Raw genomic sequence first — 18,733 nt, forward strand, 5'->3', positions numbered from 1 at the left:
ACATTGCCAATCCGTAGAACGCCTATGAATTTGAATAACAAAACTAACATAAAAGCCAAAAACACAGACCCGTGCTGCTCGTCCCCATTTAAAACATGGCACACTCGAAGTATCCCGGTATTGCAATCGCAGGCTTTAAGGAAAAGCTAAAAACTCGCAAACACGCGTAATAACTCGAGATCATTAGTAGTATGGAGTTAACGTAAAGGCTAAAAAATCCCATTAATCCCATGGCCAATCCGTGGATCAGAGCGTGAACGGAATTGCAGGAATTACGAAAAGAACTATTTATTGTATTTTCGTCGGATGATTTGGCTTTATTTTGGTTCCTTGGCTCTCGGAAGTATTTTCATCGGGTGTGTCGTATTGTCATCTGGTGAACTGTTGAGGGTGAATTGAAAATGATCTACTGTTTGACTTTTCATTTTTGTTATGCGATTGTCAATCAGCCGTGGTAGAATTTTCCTAATTAAAATAGAAAATATAATAACCAGTAAATAAAATAAATTTTTAAAAATTCTTCCATAATGCGAGATTTTTTCTTTTTTTTTCGATACTTGGCATACTTTAAGAATCTTTTGTAAGAATATCTACAAAATATACAAATATATCTATCATGTTACCATAACAATTCTTCGATACAATTTAATCATTGAATTTCATTCAAACATACAAACGGCAATCTTTATTGAAATGAAATAGATTTCAATGCGTGTGTTTAATATCATATATTATAGAACTAGCGATGACATTTTAATGTGTTATAAAATAGCACGCACGTGACCTACTCTACTCCCCGACTTACTATACGATTAACCATTCAGTGCGTCAGCATATCGATAAAATATTGTACTTCGATTATATCAGTTCTAGAGATGCAATCATGTTAAGCTTTTGAAACATTTTCTAAAATCGTGGAAAAATTTTTGTACCCTATATATATATGAAATATATATCAAGGTATACTAATTTAAGTTCAAAGTTCCTAACACTTAAAAGTATTGATACTAGGAAAATAATTTCGGTATAGGTTATGAGTTAATTTTCGTTTGTTCGTCTGTCTGATCGCTGAATTAAGCAGAAGTTTTATAGCGTGCTCAGGATGTAAAAAGTAAGTTGTAAATGACCAACATAGGTCAAATGGGTCTTGCTACTTTTCATGTGTCTTGTTGTAGATGGAACAAAATATATATCTTATAGAAAATCAACAATTTTAGTTTCAACACATTTTCGTAAATATCACTGCCCATCAATGCTTGATGTTCATCTTCTCGAAAACTATGAAAGATAGCGAGTGGAACTAAATTTGCTTTTAGGTTCAACTAGTGGTTTTGTGAAAGGTTTTTGAACAATGAAAAACAAAAGTATAAGCAAAACTAATCGAAACTTTCGAAGACCAAAACAAATTGCGCCTAAAAGGGCGTCATAGTTGGGTTGGTTCTTGAAACTTTAATAATTTATTAAAAATAATGCACACAATGACATTCAATAATTTCTATGCTGGGTATTTCAACAATTAACTCAGTCAATTGTTAGTTTTCACTTGTTTCCATTTATATTCTACAGAATAAAGCTAATTCACGATATAAGATCGCATACACTTATCGCATAGATATTTCTTATTATAGTTTTATTAAACCTTTCGAATTTGATTCAAATCCAAAAAATACATACAGAACAACCAGTTTTATAAAAAAAATTTAATTCTACTCGGAAAAACAAAAACAGCTATATTATATTATGGTAAACATGTTTATTTGGCTATATATATATATATATATATATATATATATATATATATATATATATATATATATATATATATATATAAAAAGTCTAGCAATCAATTTTTTTTTAATCAAGTAAATATTTAATAATTTTGAATAATTTACTTACTAGTTTTCATTTATTACCTCTACACCAATTAATTGCAACATCAATAGCTGACGGTTTTTCAAAATAATTACTTTGAAGAATATTATTAAGCGTGTACTTAAAAATAAATATTAAATTTATTACGGAATTGTATTTTACAGGCCACGTGTTGGTGATATTTCAAAAGTTTTGTGAACCCTTTTAAAAAAAATGAATGCATTACATCTTTATCAAGTTAGTGCAATTATAGTGTTTGAATTTGTTTAGAAGTACATTGAGGGATCTTAAAAATGTTGATATACAATTTATTCTAAAAAAAAAAACCATTTAAATAATAAAATAAATTCAAACAAAAAGAAATTTTTCAGACGAATATTTTTATATTTTCAAATTAAGTTGTCAATAATTTAGTCAACTATAATTAACCTTTATTGATTGACAAACGAATATATTCTAGCGTTTAATTTGTTTATAGAGGAATTTACAATTTTAATATAGAATTGTCTGCAATTTGAAAATTTTCATCTGGTCAAAAGATAAGATTTTATTTCACACGACACCATCGTAAAACTCGATTTCTGGGTGTAATTTTTCTTGATTACAAATCTTACCTTTACCTCCAAAGACATACAAAAAGATTCATAAAGAAATGATTCGCTTGATTATGAGCATATGGTCAATAATTATATTTTGTCCATTGTTATAGTTTTAATGATTACTTTTGTTCGAATTAAGAAAACACACAGAGGGGTTTTCAAAAGTAGAACAAATGGATCATTTTTATAAATAATAGTAATTAACTAATCTGTTCGTTTAAATTCATTAGATTTCTGTTTAAGAACTTTTTGTGCTTTCAAAATATCACTGGTCACATCACTTCTAAACATCAGGCCAAATATTCTTGTTTTAGAAATTAATTATTTTCTTTTATAAAATTTGTATAACTCTGAAAACTTGATAAATGAGCGCTACTTACCGCAACATATGAAATTTTCCTAGTTCTCAAAAACACAAAATTGTGGAGCTCAAGTTTTGAGAGCGTATTTTAGGGAAAATTGACTCATATAATATATAAACAGTTCTTTGGATTTTGAATAAGTTACAGATAAGATCTCTTCTTTGAATACGTAATAAATTTTTTAAATAATTGTCAAATTTCTCATTATATACAGGATATTTAAGCAATAAGTCAATTTCTTAATAGTTCCAGCACATTCTTGATTTATTTATTATTCCAAACAAATTTCCACCAAGTTGTTCCTAAGGGAGATGTTATATCAAAAGCGATAATAAATTACCATTCACACTGTTTTTTATCCACAACACTAATATTTATTTTATTTCGTTTCAATAAATGAAACTCCCATTTAATACTTACTGAATAAAATAATGCAATGTTAACTTCATTCATCAGCACTTGGATATTGCTGGGTAACCGAATTACACTATTGCATTTTCATTATTTGTGCATGGTTCAGGGACTTCTTAAAATATCGTGTGTGTTTTTTCTACGTCTTTGAAACAAACGATCATACGTCGATCGTTGTTCACTATGAATCAAACACGCGTCTTGTACATTAATTTAATTGCATAGGGTGATATAAAAAATGTATTCAATAGTTATCACCATCAATGCTTGAATGCGTGTGTGTGTGGTGATTGGATGTGGATAGTTATTTTACAGGAAGATATAAATTATGTTTCGAATAAAAATTTGAATACACAACATTGCAGGGATTCAATTTTTAGTACAATAATTATCTGAAAACAAAATAAAAATAAGTTAAAAAAAGTACCCACACTTTAATGTAAAGCTGGAAGTCGGGACCAATCTACTGATATCGATTCGATTTTCTATGTTAGTTATCTCTTTAAAAGCAACAATATGTTTGTTAGCAAAATTTTCCATAGTTTGATGGAGCATAACAATTACATTTTGATGTGGGTGGAGTCGGTTGCTTCGTTCTTATCCAAGCGACGACAATGTGATCAATTCTGCACTCCCATTAATTATAAATTGTTCACACTGCCGCTGCCTGGATTCGAACCCGCAACCTAAGTCTAAATGGACAAACAGACAAAGACAAACGCCTTAGACCGCTCGGCCAATTAGACTCTAATGATGTTTAAAGTTTTCAAGCATGCGAATTACCTTTGCAAAATTACTGCTACAAATAATATCTTTATTTTCTAATTTTTATGAAAATTGAAGAACTTTGATTCAATTTAATAATATTCTATTTATGTGTGTTAAAGTCGAATTTATGGTATTAAATATATTAAGTAATCACGCATTAATTAAAACAAAGTGGTATATATTGCTAGGTCATGGCATTGAAACACCTATGCGAATAAGATAATAAATTTTTTAAATTAAAAGGGCAAAGGCAAAAACTTATTAATTAATATTACACTTATTTAATAATTATAATAAAATTAGTCATACCAAAAAAATATTTAGGGTTAATATGATTGAGTCACTTACATTACATTTGCTGATTCATGATTAACACCTTTTATCCAGGGATATTTACGATGCTATTAAATATAAATTTTTATTAAAATAATTTATTTGTGTTTTGCAAGCAATTCACACGATTTTCATCCAAACGAAGGGTTTTGCGTTTCATATGTCTATTACTCACCACTCAGTTGTTGCGGGAATCATGTTTCTCAACACCATGTAAAGCCAGGTTTGGTTTGACCTATTATTGGTTTGACCAAATACAGTTTTTTATACCATGCATATTATGTAATATGCAAGGTATACTTAGTTAAGTCCCAAGTTTGTAGCGCTTAAAAATTTTGATGCTAAGCAATAAATTTTGGTATAGGAGTTCATAAAATCACCTAATTAGTCCATTTTCCGATTGCCTGTCTGTCGTTCAATATTTTTCGATTTTTGCTCCAATTTCCTAGATCAGTTTTTTGAATTTTTAAAATACGTATATTCGACTACCAAGTAGTCATCATCAGTAAGAATTAGCTAGTGATTCTCTTATTAAGAATGTTACTCGTTGCTAATTTGGTGGCGGACTGCACGTTTTTTTCCCCCGCTAATTTGCGGAATTTATTATTGTCTGTCGTTTGTCGTCTTTTGTCTGTCGTCTGTCTGTCCCTCTGTCATCACGATTATTCAAAAACGAAGAAGCATCAAGCTGAAATTTTTATAGCGTACTGAGGACATAAAAAGTGAAATCAAGTTCGTAAATGAGCAACATAGATCAATTGGGTCTTGGGTCCACAGGATCCATGTTGTAAACCGTTAGAGATAGAACATTTTTTCGTACATATCACTGTTTACCCGTGAGGGCGCAAATTTGGCGTAAATTGCATAGTATGTAATGCGAATATCAGTCATGTATGTGTGACATGTATGTATGTGTAATGTGATAGAGTCATCAACACTGTCTATGCATAGTATTTCAGCAGTTAACTCAATTGTTGGTTTTCTCTTGTTTATTGCAATTTTTCGATTAGTATTTGCAATTAAATGATATTTTATAACCAATCCATTAATTAACGATTAATTTAAATTTTATATGATAACAGGTATATTTGTTTGAAAATTTCTTGCAACTCCTCCATCGGTTTCATGATTTCATACTGTCTGTCTAAAATAATTCTAACGCTGAAATTACTTTCAAAATTAGTCCGTAAACTTGTCGAAAACGTGTGGATGTCATTGTAGTTGCTTGTTCTACATTTAAAGATGAATAGTAGAGGAAATGAAATAATCCAATATTTTGTCTTGAATCCCTAAAGTTTCATGAATGTGTTATAAAGGATTCAAATATACAAAATCAAATGTCAACAATCGTGAAATATATATTATTGTGAATAAATGAAGCGGAAAATATTCTTTCGAATCATTAATATTTTTTCGAGTGAATTTAATTTATTGAATATGGAATAATAAAATAAAAAAACAAGTTATAATAATTTGAATCCAAAATTTCATTATAAATATTATATTTATATTGAATATATCAAAATATATTATTTATGATTATGATCATTTAAAAGGATTAAAGACTTTAATCCTATCATCATTTTTATTTATGACATATTTACAGAAGAAGGAGAATTTGTGATAATATCATGGTATCGTTTCAACTATACTATTATAAATTTATTAATAGTATTGAAATTCACACAAAAAAACCACAATCTATTTAGTATTTGTATGTACAAGGATTTGGTAGCAAAGAAGTGTGGATTGAAACATACATTCAGCCGACTTGCATACATTCTTATTAGATGGACGTACTAATAAACGAAATAAATACAAAATACTTGACTATTCGGCGTTTGACGAAGAACACGCTACATATTATATGGCTTGGTTCAATTACAAGTCTAACTCCCCATAAGAAAATCTACACGTACATTTACGGAGCCTTTCGATTTTCTCATGACAACCATTTTAAAGCAAAAACCAAAAAATAATTGTCATCAAACTAAATATAAATACAATATAACGCTTTGTAGAGGTCCGTTGCCAAATGGAAAATATGCCATTACATTTACTACTACGTCATATTCGACCTTCCATTTGTTTGATTTTGATGTAATTGTTGGACTGTTAATTAAATTTAATGCCCTGAATTTGCCTTGAAAGTTGTTTATTGATATCACTATGTCAGTATCGGTTCAAACGGTTCAAACGCCATACTGATTTAATCTTTGAGAGAATAGTAACATTTGCAATAGTTATGGCGGACGAGTCAATGCGGTATGATTGCCAGGCTCATACTGTTTGGCGATCTCCACAATACTTCTGGTGTATAGCCCTATTTAATACTGTAATATTTCTTAAGTTAGCGTAGAACTGTAGTATCTGTCTCAATACCATATCAACATTGTAGTAAATGCCATACATTTTTTACCGTATACATGCTTTTTATTAAGAATTGGAATGCGATATATTAATTGGATGCGAATTGCCATGCGTTGCCTTCAATAAATCACGTGTATTTCAACCACAAAACGACACAGATTTCCCAATTCGGTAATCGGTATCGTTATCCAATTCGGTATGTGTTAGAGTTTGTTGCGCTTAAGTAGTCTTTCATACCCTACATCAATTGAAAAATAGCTATACTTATCTTTATAATAAAATATACGAAAAGTCAAAGAAAAGTTTCAAAATTACAAACGAAAATGTATTTTCGATTCATTCATGCTCAAAAACTAGATATAAATTAACATTTTCAATACAATCCATAAAAATGATAGTCTTGTTTCCATGGTCATTTATAAGTATGTAAGATTTGATTTTATTAAGCGCTTTTGGTTTAACTTCACACATTATTTTGTTTCAACCTTCGACAAAACATTAAAGATGATGTATGTTTAAAACCTCTAAAAGAAAACCTGTTTGATTTTAATTTGTTTGCTATTATTCTCTTGATATCTAGTTGCTTTTCTCCGTTAAAATAATTCTTGAAATGAAAAGATACCTTTATGGGCACAATGATCTCTACGAAGTATAATTTCAAGTATCCAACTCACAACAAAAATTTTACAGATCTGAGTATTGTTATATCTGCAATCTGGCATTTCGGCAGTTGCTTAATGTTGCAGTATATACTGCGTCACATAGGGTAAATAAAAACTAATCTAATACATTATAGATAAAACATTTATATATTCTTGATACTAATATCGTTACTTTCAGGGTAATAAACAAAATTATCAATCTGATAAATTAACTCCCTCTTTCTATGTAAATAGATCAATCGGCTAAAACTATGTTAGGTTTGTCATACTGTTATATTCCATATCCACATTATATTCAAACCAAAACAGCTGATTTATCCTTAGATATCGGATAAAATAGATATACAAACATTCAGTCAGTCAGTAGTGTATTATTATTATAAATATCTATTTTCCTCCCTCCCCTTTCAATATTTTGAAACATTTAATAAATTGGTATAGAATTAGAATAACTAGTATTATAGAGATCAATCATTATTAGTGCAGGCATATAATCATGATAATGTTATAGCATAGCAACTTTGAATTAAATTTATTGAGCTTGGATATTATCATTAACATTGTCAGTTGTAGGTTTACGTTTGTCGATCATCACTCATTTCTATTGTACAGGGTGTACCATCAATATATGGCTAAAAAATTTAATATGAGGTAAGTAGGTTTAGGCTATATATTGAGTCTAAATTATTTCTTTTTCAAAAATAAACATTTTATATCTTTGAAATTGTTTTCTTACATTTTGAAAGAGTTTTTTAAATCGCTTAAGCCCATAAACCTGGTAGAACATAGTACAAGTTCACAACATCGCAGTCATTTGTTTCGTATAATACACGCAACTAAATTTTCAGAACTTTTCGTGTTTAAATTATAATGAAATGGTGTATGGAAATGGGTTTCCTAATGACCACTATGATCACTTGCATAAATTTATTTTTTCCTACTCTCAATATTTCCAATGGATACAAACAAAACTTACCATATCCTTTTATTTTTAACCCCCGAACTAAAAAAAAGGAGTGTTATAAGTTTGATCGCTATGTGTGTGTGTTTGTCTGTGTGATTTTATTTTTTTTTGATTTTGTTTCAAAGGTAATTTATTGAAGAGTGTTCTTAGCTTTGTTTCAAGTGCGAATTTAAGATCCGAAAAAACTAAAAATTGGCGATGATTTTTTAAATCGGCTCAGTTTGGAAAAGGCTTTAAGGAAAAAGGCAATTTAATGGAGAGTGTTCTTATATATGTTTCAAATTCGAGTTTAATATTCCGTACTCGAAAAATATGTCAGCAGTTTTTTAAATTTTGTAAATAAATTAAATTTTTATAGCCTTTCGTTTGGTATCAAACACGATAAATTGATTTCGAATTAATGTGCTCTTATCAAGGTAGTAACTTCGTAGCCATTTAAAATTTTTCAAAGCTATACCCTGGTTTGAGTACCTAGTCCTGGCACTAAAAATACTTAGATATTAGTATTTATAGAGATTTTCTAATTCAAATACATCCTCTATTACTTATCATTGATTTTGAAAACACATCTTCGGACACTCAGTTTTGTGGAGCGTTTCATATCTGTAACAGCCATTCTGTATATATTTACTCCTTTAATTTATGTAAATTAGATGATTATATCGAAAATTTTATAATCTTACATTATTCAAACTCTCACTGATATTGATAATAAGTAGCAAAGCTTTATTTTAATGGTTAATTAAGATTAAATTTTAATTATGTGAAGATATAAAAACTATTTTGAATATCTTGTGTCCACAGCCATGAGTTATGTAGCCATGCTTGAATAATTTAAGTTCATATTCTTTTAAGCTGGGATTCAAATAAATCTACCAACAAAGAGTATCATAAGAAAGAGTACCAACAAAGAGATATCGCAATATTTGGATCGATTTTAGTCCGTACCTCAAAAATTATTCGACCAGTCAACAAATGCACCCGATTTTTGTACTTTTTGGGTTAAAATTACCTTATATACTGGGTTTTATCAAAATTGGAGATAATAAATTTTTTTCGATTTTTTGAATTTTTTTTAAGGGGTACCCCTTTGTAAAAATCGAGAAAATCGGGAAAAAAATTTTGTTTTGGAATTTGATGAAACTCGGTGAATAAGGTAATTTTGATCCAAAAGGTATAAAAATCAGGCTTTCAGTATCATGGACAAAACTTCATTTTCAAAAAAATTAGAATTCCCCACCTAAAAATAAAATCCATAAAATTGTGAACAAAAGGGTGGAGAAATTGTCCAACAAAGCGGAAAGAAAACTGTTCTAAAAAAACAGTAAAGCATAACTGGAAACGAATAAAAAAGAGAAACATAATTAAATACAATATTTTTTAATTCCAATAAAATAAGTCGGAGTTAATAATCACTGTTCAAGTACATAATCACTATTTTCTGCAATGAAATAAAGATAAGAAGAAATTCGGGCAAAACCAGCAGGTCTCTCTGGATTTTCACAAGCCGTTATAAATGATGTTACACCAACTTGAGTTATTTCACCATCTTCGTCACGAATGATTAACGGACCGCCACTATCACCCTGGAAAAATTTGTTTAATCAACATAAAGACAATTTTTATATTTTTAAAAATTATGTTCTTCTTACATTACAAACTCCTCTCCCTTGCTCATTTGAGAAACAAATATGACATTTTTTGTCGATTGGAATATAGGCTGCAAATTGTTCTCTACATGACTCGTATGCCACAATTGGATTAGAAACATGCCGTAAAACGTCACGATGGACGTTTTCTGCTAAATATTTAAATTTTTATGGTTTAATATATTAATGTCTATTAAAAAGTGGATTACTTGAATAAAGGACTCATTGTTGATGAAACATCGGTGAAAGTGCTTAAATATTAAATACTTATGTCTATAAATGAGTATAAGTTTGACCAACAATTGTCCCACGCTTACACGAACATGATCATAATTGAACATAAATATAAAATTTTAAAAAACGTACACATTTTAGTTTTTCCCCAGCCAATCGTGGTTGCATTCATTCCGGAAAATGTGGTTTCCATTTGATGAAGTCTTGGTAAACGAATTGTTTGCACAAACTCTAAAATATAATCGATTATTATTAGACTTTAAAAATGTATACAAAATTATTTACTATAGGATAAATAGTAAATACGGAAGCCTGAATAGCTCACAATCAATTTATGAGACAGTGGTGCTACACTAGCTTAGTTTTTAAATGTGTACTACCCACAAGTATAAAACCAACTTTTAAAAAGCCACTAGTTCACTTTCAACAAGTGCAGTTGTGACTTGTGGTATTATGGAAACGAACCTTTTTGAAGAACGAACTTTCTGAAACGAACCTTTAATTAGACACTACGGAATTTTTAATAATTATATGTTCGAATTTAATAATAATATGATAATGTTTATAATTTGTCTTACGTAGTTTGTTCTAAATTTTTTTTAGTATTATTTAAAAAATATAATGCTTTAATTGTTGATGTTTTCTTTTGTATCTGCACATTTCTAATTTTTAACCTATGAAAGTATTATTAAATGTTTATTATGACGTTACCGACATCTTCAAAAAGGTTCGTTTCCATAAAACCACAAGTCACAAATGCACTTGTTGAAAGTGAAATAGTGGCTTTTTAAAACTTAGTTTTATACTTGTGGGTAGTAAACATTTAAAAAATAAGCTGGTGTAGCGCCACTTTCTCATAAATTGATTGTGAACCATTCAGGCTTCCATAAGTAAATGAATATAAATATATTTTCATCAGAAACTTGTGTACTTTGTGTACCAAGTGGTGATACTCCTTTTTGTAAAAGCGGCCCGATTTTCAATTTGAATAAACGAAAGCCATATTTAACCTTTTATTTCCGATTTCATTTCAAATTTACAAACCAAAATATTTTCAAAAAAAGTCCCGTTGTTTTTATTTATTAATATTTTAAAAATTTCTTCCTTTAATTTATCCAGACATACTGAACCAACAAATCAATCAAGATTAACAAACTTCTATTAAATCAGCTTATAGTTCTTACAAATTTAAGTATATCTTAAAAAGAAAGGAAATTTTACCATTTAGCAGTGCGTCACGTGGCAATTTCACCAAACCTACATCATTTCTGGATATCAAAAATGTCACAAACCATCTAGGATGAACTACAAATTCATCTGTATAAAATACTTGTTGGCTTGGTTCATTTATTGACAAGTTATGAGCTCCAAGAACAACCGTTAAATGCTTGTATCTGTTTAGAAAGAAAAAATGAAAGAAAATTGTTAGAAAATTATTCCTATAACATTGACATATAGATCAGACCAAAACCATCCATTTCCAAAAAATTTCGAGCACCCTGAATCAGGCCTCTCATTTGTTGTAGAAAATCATCCATGAGTTCAACGTTCGCTCAAAATCCTGAGAAATCCTTTGTGGTTTTGTAGATTTCTCAAGAACCACACTATTCGATATATTTTCCAAATACCCGAGTGGTATTGTAATTACTATCCAGCTAAACCTTAAAATATGGAAAAGTATGGTTCTGGATTAATTTTCAAAACCACACTGGTCTTAGATTTTTGCAAATTCATTTAGGTCGTATATATTTTCCTACAATACAGAAAAGCTAGAAAGTCACCAATATCACACGGGGGATTGAAAATCATATGGTTTGGTTCTGGTCTTAAATCTACGCAAAGAAAATTTTTGTTTTGGAATTTGATGAAAATCGGTGGATGGGATAAATTTGCTGCAAAATAGAATAAAAATCAGGTTAATTTAATAATTGGAGGCAGGGTTTCTGAGATATCGCAAAATTTGGCCCTATTTTAGTCCGTATCTTCAAAACTATTCGGCCGGCCATCAAATGTACCAGATTTTTGTTGAGTTTCACCAAAATTGGAAATAAAAAAAATTTCTCGATTTTTTTGGAAACATTTTTGTTTCGGAATTTGATGAAACCCGGTGATGGGGTATTTTCGATCCAAAAAGTATAAAAATCAGATACATTTAATGATTAGACGTATAGAAAGTTACAATGTCAGCTAGTATCATGGGCAAAACTTCATTTTCAAAAAACTTCCCCACCAAAAAATTAAAATCAAATAGTCAAAAATAAAAATTGCCCAGAAAAGCGGGTGGGTATCTCCTAGAATTAATATAAGTTTTTTTTAATATCAATCCGCTTTTTGATTTAAAGAAAATCAATCCACTTACCCATATAAGCAATGTGCAGCTGTTAAAACAAAACGTTTTGTTATCAAGGTACCGCCACAGAAATCGACATCCACACTTTGTTCTTGCGCAAGTATTGCAGCCTAAAATATTAAATATAATTAGGTTTACAACGAAACATTTAGAGCATAAGTTATAGCTAAGAAATAACCTTAAACAATTGTATTTATTAAATTAATACACACCTGGAAAGGATATTGATGAGGCAATGTTTCGGAGCCATTTACAATCCTATTTTCTGGTTTCTCAAACCCGTTTTGAAAAGTAACTTTCTTCTGAAAATTAAGAGATTAAAAATGTATTTTTTATACATGTACTTTGAAAACTACATCACATAGTTTTTCACCGTTGATTTTAGTTAAAAGCCTACCTGCTTCATTGGCCTACTTTAATCGAGCTTTCCTGGTTTGGGGTCATAAATAAGTTTTTAATTTGAAAAAAACCATAATCGCAATAAAATTATTATTTACAAATAAAAAGAAAAAAAAAAGAAAAAAGTGAACAAATACAACTTTTTTTGTGTGTTGATAAGTGTTGTTTTGATTTTTTTTGTGAGAAAAAACAGCCAATAAGTTCAATATTTTACGTGAATAAATTAACTATTTTGCTTGTTTTATTCTATCGTAAACATAAAATTTTTTATTTACACTACATAGATGCACATATTATTCCTTGAGTGGCTTCGCGTGCATGGTTTTAAATCTCTAATAGCCGAATGACAATTATACAGAAATAATATTTTGTACCTACCTGGAAAAGATATTCATGGTGCACTTCGTTCACGGAACTCTTTATTTCTTTTAAATTTTTTAATTCTATATTTTGTGTTTGTGAGTTAATTATATGATGCCAATTTTGCCATTTCTGAAACAAAAATTTAAATAATATATTATCAGATGGTGATTAATTTATGCAATATTAGTTAATATTAAAGATGAATTACCTGTCCTAAACCAAAGTTAAACGAACAGAGAACTAAAAAAACAATGTTGTATTTCATGTTTGTAACCACAAATAAGATTGATCAAAATTTGATTGCTCTTATAAAATAAAAAATAATTCAAAACTTTATGCGTGATTAGATATAAAAATATCTCATTCAAATTTTTGTTTATTTGGAAAGATTTACCAATGTAATTCAGTCGCTTACGTATTTATACTACGAAATTCAAAGTCAATCATTTACGTGTTTATAATTCAAAGAACTATGAAAATTTTGTTATTTTAAGAAATTTTCGTCAATTAATTATCTCCTATGGTTTGCGTATTATAAATTATGGTTCTACCATATGATTACATTTTGAAAACTTATTATATTAATAATAAAAATTTGAGAGGTTGTTAATGTTTCAGCTAAGTACTATTTCAAGGAAAGTGCTTTATAATGATCCCTCAGAGTTAAATGATCCCTCGTTGTTTTCCGTGAATCATTAATGCCACCTAGTACCTACATTTATCGATAGATAGCTTCTATGTGATCAAATTAATCGTTCAACGAAGATTTATGGCGATATATAAGCTATTTTGCGTTTCGTAGCCACAATATCAATTTTAATGCTTATGGTTTATGGTAAGACAAATTTCAACGTAAAATTTCTTTTTTGTGCTAGTTTTCGCCGGCTGGTTGTTTTTTTCCTGGCCTTGACGATTATACTCCAGTGATTTTGGTTTTCCTACTAATCGTTGATGCAATGTAAAAAAACATTATTCCTTGTGACTTGAAAAATTGCAATTGCAATCATTTTACCCACATATCTTACAAGGTCAGTAAAACGATCCCTTTTGAGATGTATTGAAGAGTCAAGAATTTAAACAAATCAAAAGAAACCAAAAAAATTTCGACGTTATATCTATCTCGAATAGTTTGGCTATAAATTACATTTTTACTTTGGGAGATCATTATGGGACACCTTCGCCTCTACGAAAATTGCTATACTCGAATACTTCTCCTTAAACGGACTTAAAAAATTTTTAATTGCATGACAAGCTTAAAATTTATGCTTATGCATTGAGGACGATATTAAAATTAGAAATTACTTTAATAACCAATGCGAAAATTATATTGTACGAAACACGCCAGAAAGTAGTGTTGGCCGAAATTATTTTTGATTCAATTCAATTATTCACTTGTTTTAAGGATATTCTTCGCTTTAATTTTGATACAAAATACAAAGGGGTAGGCCTTAACGAGGGCCTGTAACTCCGTTAGTCTTTATTTTCACTTGTCCTCCGAATATATCGTTTATGTGAAACGTTGATAATAAAGAGCTGTATCTTGAAGGGTATCTTTATTTCTTCCCGTATCTTATTTACAATGAATTTTTGATAAAAAAAAAAAACTCAAAAATAGGTTTTTTTATAACTTACTAAATTTAAATTTGAATAAATTAAACGTCAATTTCAAGAAAACAACAAATGAGGTACGGAGAGAATTTTAAAATCAAGCTGTTTTCCCACAAACAAACAAAAAAAAAACAAATGTTTGTCATATGACAGTACCTCCGTATGTAGCCAGATTCAGACCAACCATATTTGCTGCTTCGTAAGTTAAAGAGGGTTATAATAATAAAATGATTCATAGATAAAATAATTTTAATTTTAATCTTCAATTTGTCTTATTAATATTTACAATTAAAATTTAGTTAATTTTAACGTCACTGTTATCTGCGATAAAATCTAGAAAAGATGAAATTCGAGTATACACCGTTGGATAATCTGCTTCACAACCATGACCTGATACAAATGAAGCAATTCCAACTTGTGTCACTTTGTTATCTGTATCAGTAACAATCATTGGACCACCACTATCTCCCTAAAAATTTAATGGACAAATATTATTTTCATGTTACTACAATTTAATATTAGACTTAAATCAACAATTTACTTACGTTACAAGCTCCACGGCCATTTTGTGTTGAGAAACATATGTGACTTCTGCTGGAAATTGGAATTTCTCCAGAGTATATTGCTTTACAACTTTCTGGTGACTCAATCTCATTCGATACGTGTCTTAATACTGGACTCACTTCGTTACTTGCTGAAAATTGTATTTAATTAAAAGGACGAAGAATTAATGGAGGTAGTAAAAGGTCGATTAATTTTATTCCTTAATTTATAATATCTGGTGAATTATTAAAAGAAAAAGAAAAAATAGTGTCAGAGAAACATCATCAATAATAGTCAGACTCCAAACAACAGAAATATTGATCCAAGTAGGATTCTTAAGTAAAAATGGTAAAAATATATGCCACTGAATGATCTTGTCGTGTTGCGTTATGCAGACTTTATCACTTAAACTTTATTGAAGCTAACCGTAGAAGAGGATTGTTTTTGGAAAATGGAATGGCAGTTTGAAAGTAATTCCGTGAAAGAAAGTGCCTAACACTCGATAATTTGCCTTTGTATTAAATCCACAAATTAGAAAACATGTACAAAAATTTAAAACCCGGATGTGTGCCATTGAAATCTGTTCCCTTCTTCTAGCATTTTCGGTACCACAAGCGTTTTCATAGTTAAGAGGTGATATATTTTCCCACTGAAAGGTTGATATTATGAATCTGAAGTTGGTCTACGATAAGAGAGTTCCAAAAAGCTCCATTTTTGAAAATAAATTCATTTGTCCGCATGTCATTTATCCTCAGAAAAGATTAATATTCCAAAAACTATCCTCAGACAATTTATTTCAAAAATAGATCAAAAACGATAATTAATTTAAACAAAACAGTGTCTATATGTCCAATTTTTCAAGGATTTCGTTACAAGTCAGGGCTCAAACTCATCGTATAATCGAAATGACTTGTAATTACAAAACATTCTTACCATCGGATGTTTTACCCCATCCAAGTATGGTAGCTTTCAAGCCGGCAAATGTTGTCTCACTTTGAGAAGAACTTGGTAATCGAATTGGTTGAACAAATTCTAAAATATCAATAGTTTAGTGTCATTTTTTTCATTCAAATTAACAAAAAATCCATTTTGACGAAAAAAATTTTACGAACCATTTAATTCGGCGTCTTGTGGTAATTTGACTAGCGCAATGTCATTTAGAAGTAAAAGCTGGGAAATTGCCCATTTTGGATGCACTACTTTTTCATTTGTATAGTAGGTTTGAGTAGTTTTTTCATTTGTTTTGATATTATGTGCTCCAAGAATTACAGTGAAATTTGAAATTCTGTAGTAAAAAAAGTTCATAATTTAATAGTTGAAATTAAAAATTGTTTACTTTTGGGACTATCGAGCAAAATCTCACGCAAAATTATCAGCCAACAAAAAATTTCTATAGAAAAGGGCCAACCAGTTTTAATGAAGAGTATTATTATATTATATCGATTCTCTTACTATCAAAACAAGGTTGAGTAAAGCCTATTTTCTGGATAATTTTTCATGTAGACTGAAAAAAAGCTTGAGTAACAAAATTTTAAGTTGTTTCAATCAATGGTAATATATTATTTTCCTTCTTCTTATCTGTCAAATAATGTATTGTTTTGCCAGGGATATTGTAAAAAGACCATTTTTAAAGGTCGTTTTGGTATTTAGCATCGTTTGTTTTAATGATTTCTGAAATTCTGATTGACCATATGATTAGCGACTATAATCTGTTAATAAATTATTCATTTGACTTCTTCCCAAATTGGGAAATAGTAGAACCAGTGAGATGAATATTAAAACAGTTTGTTCAATACAGAAGCTTGTCTCATGTCATTGTTTTTTAAACACTCAACTTATAATACATATATATAATAATATTAATACATAAAATCAAATCTTACCCATATGCGCAATGTGCGGCTGTTAAAATGTAACGTTTTGAAATTAATGATCCTCCACAAAATGCAACATTTTCACCCATTTGCAAGAAAAGAGCAGCCTAAAATTTCAATATTTACTTAATACATATTATATTAAAAATTGTATTATTTTTCATATTTACGTACAAGTACAATTAAACAATTGTGTTTTTAAATATAACGAGCTACTTTTGATAGGGATGTACATACCCTGGTGAGAATCAGACCATAATACTAAGAATGTAATTGTCTGCTCAAGAAAGCCACAGCCTCTCATATCATGAGTGGACATGGCTGAAATGTGCATATCTGTTCATCATTTTCTGATATTGTTTCAAAATAGTACATTAGAAGCATTTATTCGTCTATTTATTATTGACTATTATAAAGGTTGTTTTTTGACATGTTTTACTAAATGAGGTGTTTTTTGTTTATAATCTGCACGTCTAAGTTTTGAATTCAATAAACAGCACTCAATAATGAATGGTTAAATTCTGAATAATATTTAATCATACCTGATGAGGATATTGATGAGGTTTTACTTCTTCACCATTAATTATTCTTCCTTCTAGATGCTTAAATTTATGGTTTAGTATTTTTGGTTTAAGTAATGGATGAACATAATTTAAGTGTTCTACATTCTCCCAGTCAATATTGTTCTGAAATAACAAATACAAATATTATTATAAAATTTAACTTGAAACTTAACTTAGAAACTACCTGACATAAGCCAAAATGGAACAAACAGACTGAGGCGAATAACAAAGTGATGAAGTATTTCATTTTTGTAATTAAACAATTGTAATATTCTGAAAATTTGATTGTTTTTATAATAAAATGTAACGCGATGAGAGATAACCAATATCTCATAATAGAAATTATAACATTTTTTAAATATTTTTACTTGATTTTATTGTCAAGTATTCTGGAGTAGCTCAAACGTATGCATGAAATCAATCTACTCAACAAAATCAAATACAAAAATGAGGTTGCCCTAGTTGCCCTAAGGGAAAACAAAATTTGTTTCATTAAAATAGGTAGTTTTTTGTTTTCCACACATATCGTCGGGCCTATTAACGCACCTGGTTGTTACATCGCAATATCTACAACCTAAGTCGTGGCACCAATAACCTTACCACCCAATATAATTCAACCCTAAAGATAGCGGGTGTGAAAAGGTGATTTTATTATATATTATTAATGACTGACTGACACATCAACGCATAGGGGAAACTCCTCGGGCTAGGACCGTGTACATTTGCGTGTGATTTTTTTCGACATTATGACATTATCAATGTGCGAGCTTAAGGAAGGAATTTTGAAAATTTATCTCTTAAGGTGGTGA

At 29.5% G+C, this 18,733-nt stretch overlaps 2 protein-coding genes across 2 annotated transcripts; both read right to left on the reverse strand.

Annotated features, from left to right (window-relative positions):
- Window positions 1-9,705: 9,705 nt before the first annotated feature.
- On the reverse strand, window positions 9,706-13,625 carry LOC123293941 (chymotrypsin-like). Its single transcript, XM_044874950.1, has 8 exons — window positions 13,545-13,625; window positions 13,352-13,465; window positions 12,787-12,876; window positions 12,584-12,684; window positions 11,446-11,618; window positions 10,357-10,455; window positions 9,994-10,142; window positions 9,706-9,927 (listed from the first exon to the last, which is right to left on the reverse strand). The coding sequence occupies exons 1-8, from the start codon at window positions 13,599-13,601 to the stop codon at window positions 9,754-9,756; spliced, it is 957 nt and encodes a 318-aa protein (XP_044730885.1). The 5' UTR covers window positions 13,602-13,625; the 3' UTR covers window positions 9,706-9,753.
- A 1,593-nt stretch (window positions 13,626-15,218) lies between these two features.
- On the reverse strand, window positions 15,219-18,197 carry LOC123293942 (brachyurin-like). The gene is made up of 7 exons (XM_044874951.1): window positions 18,109-18,197; window positions 17,904-18,047; window positions 17,371-17,468; window positions 16,600-16,772; window positions 16,421-16,519; window positions 15,490-15,638; window positions 15,219-15,413 (listed from the first exon to the last, which is right to left on the reverse strand). Exons 1-7 carry the CDS (start codon window positions 18,169-18,171, stop codon window positions 15,240-15,242), a joined length of 900 nt encoding a protein of 299 aa, XP_044730886.1. The 5' UTR covers window positions 18,172-18,197; the 3' UTR covers window positions 15,219-15,239.
- Between the last annotated feature and the right edge of the window lie 536 nt (window positions 18,198-18,733).

The sequence above is a fragment of the Chrysoperla carnea genome, chromosome 2, assembly GCF_905475395.1.
Source record: "Chrysoperla carnea chromosome 2, inChrCarn1.1, whole genome shotgun sequence".
NCBI classification, from domain to species: domain Eukaryota; kingdom Metazoa; phylum Arthropoda; class Insecta; order Neuroptera; family Chrysopidae; genus Chrysoperla; species Chrysoperla carnea.

Coding starts and splice junctions, on each gene's coding strand:
- LOC123293942 (XM_044874951.1), bottom strand. CDS start 18,171: ATGAAATACTTCATCACTTTGTTATTCGCCTCAGTCTGTTTGTTCCAT. Junction 18,048..18,108: donor TCCATTTTGGCTTATGTCAG/GTAGTTTCTAAG, acceptor TTGTTATTTCAG/AACAATATTGACTGGGAGAA. Junction 15,639..16,420: donor ATGGGGTAAAACATCCGATG/GTAAGAATGTTT, acceptor TACAATTTTCAG/CAAGTAACGAAGTGAGTCCA.
- LOC123293941 (XM_044874950.1), bottom strand. CDS start 13,601: ATGAAATACAACATTGTTTTTTTAGTTCTCTGTTCGTTTAACTTTGGT. Junction 12,877..13,351: donor ACCATGAATATCTTTTCCAG/GTAGGTACAAAA, acceptor CTTAATTTTCAG/AAGAAAGTTACTTTTCAAAA. Junction 10,456..11,445: donor ACGTGACGCACTGCTAAATG/GTAAAATTTCCT, acceptor ATTATATTTTAG/AGTTTGTGCAAACAATTCGT.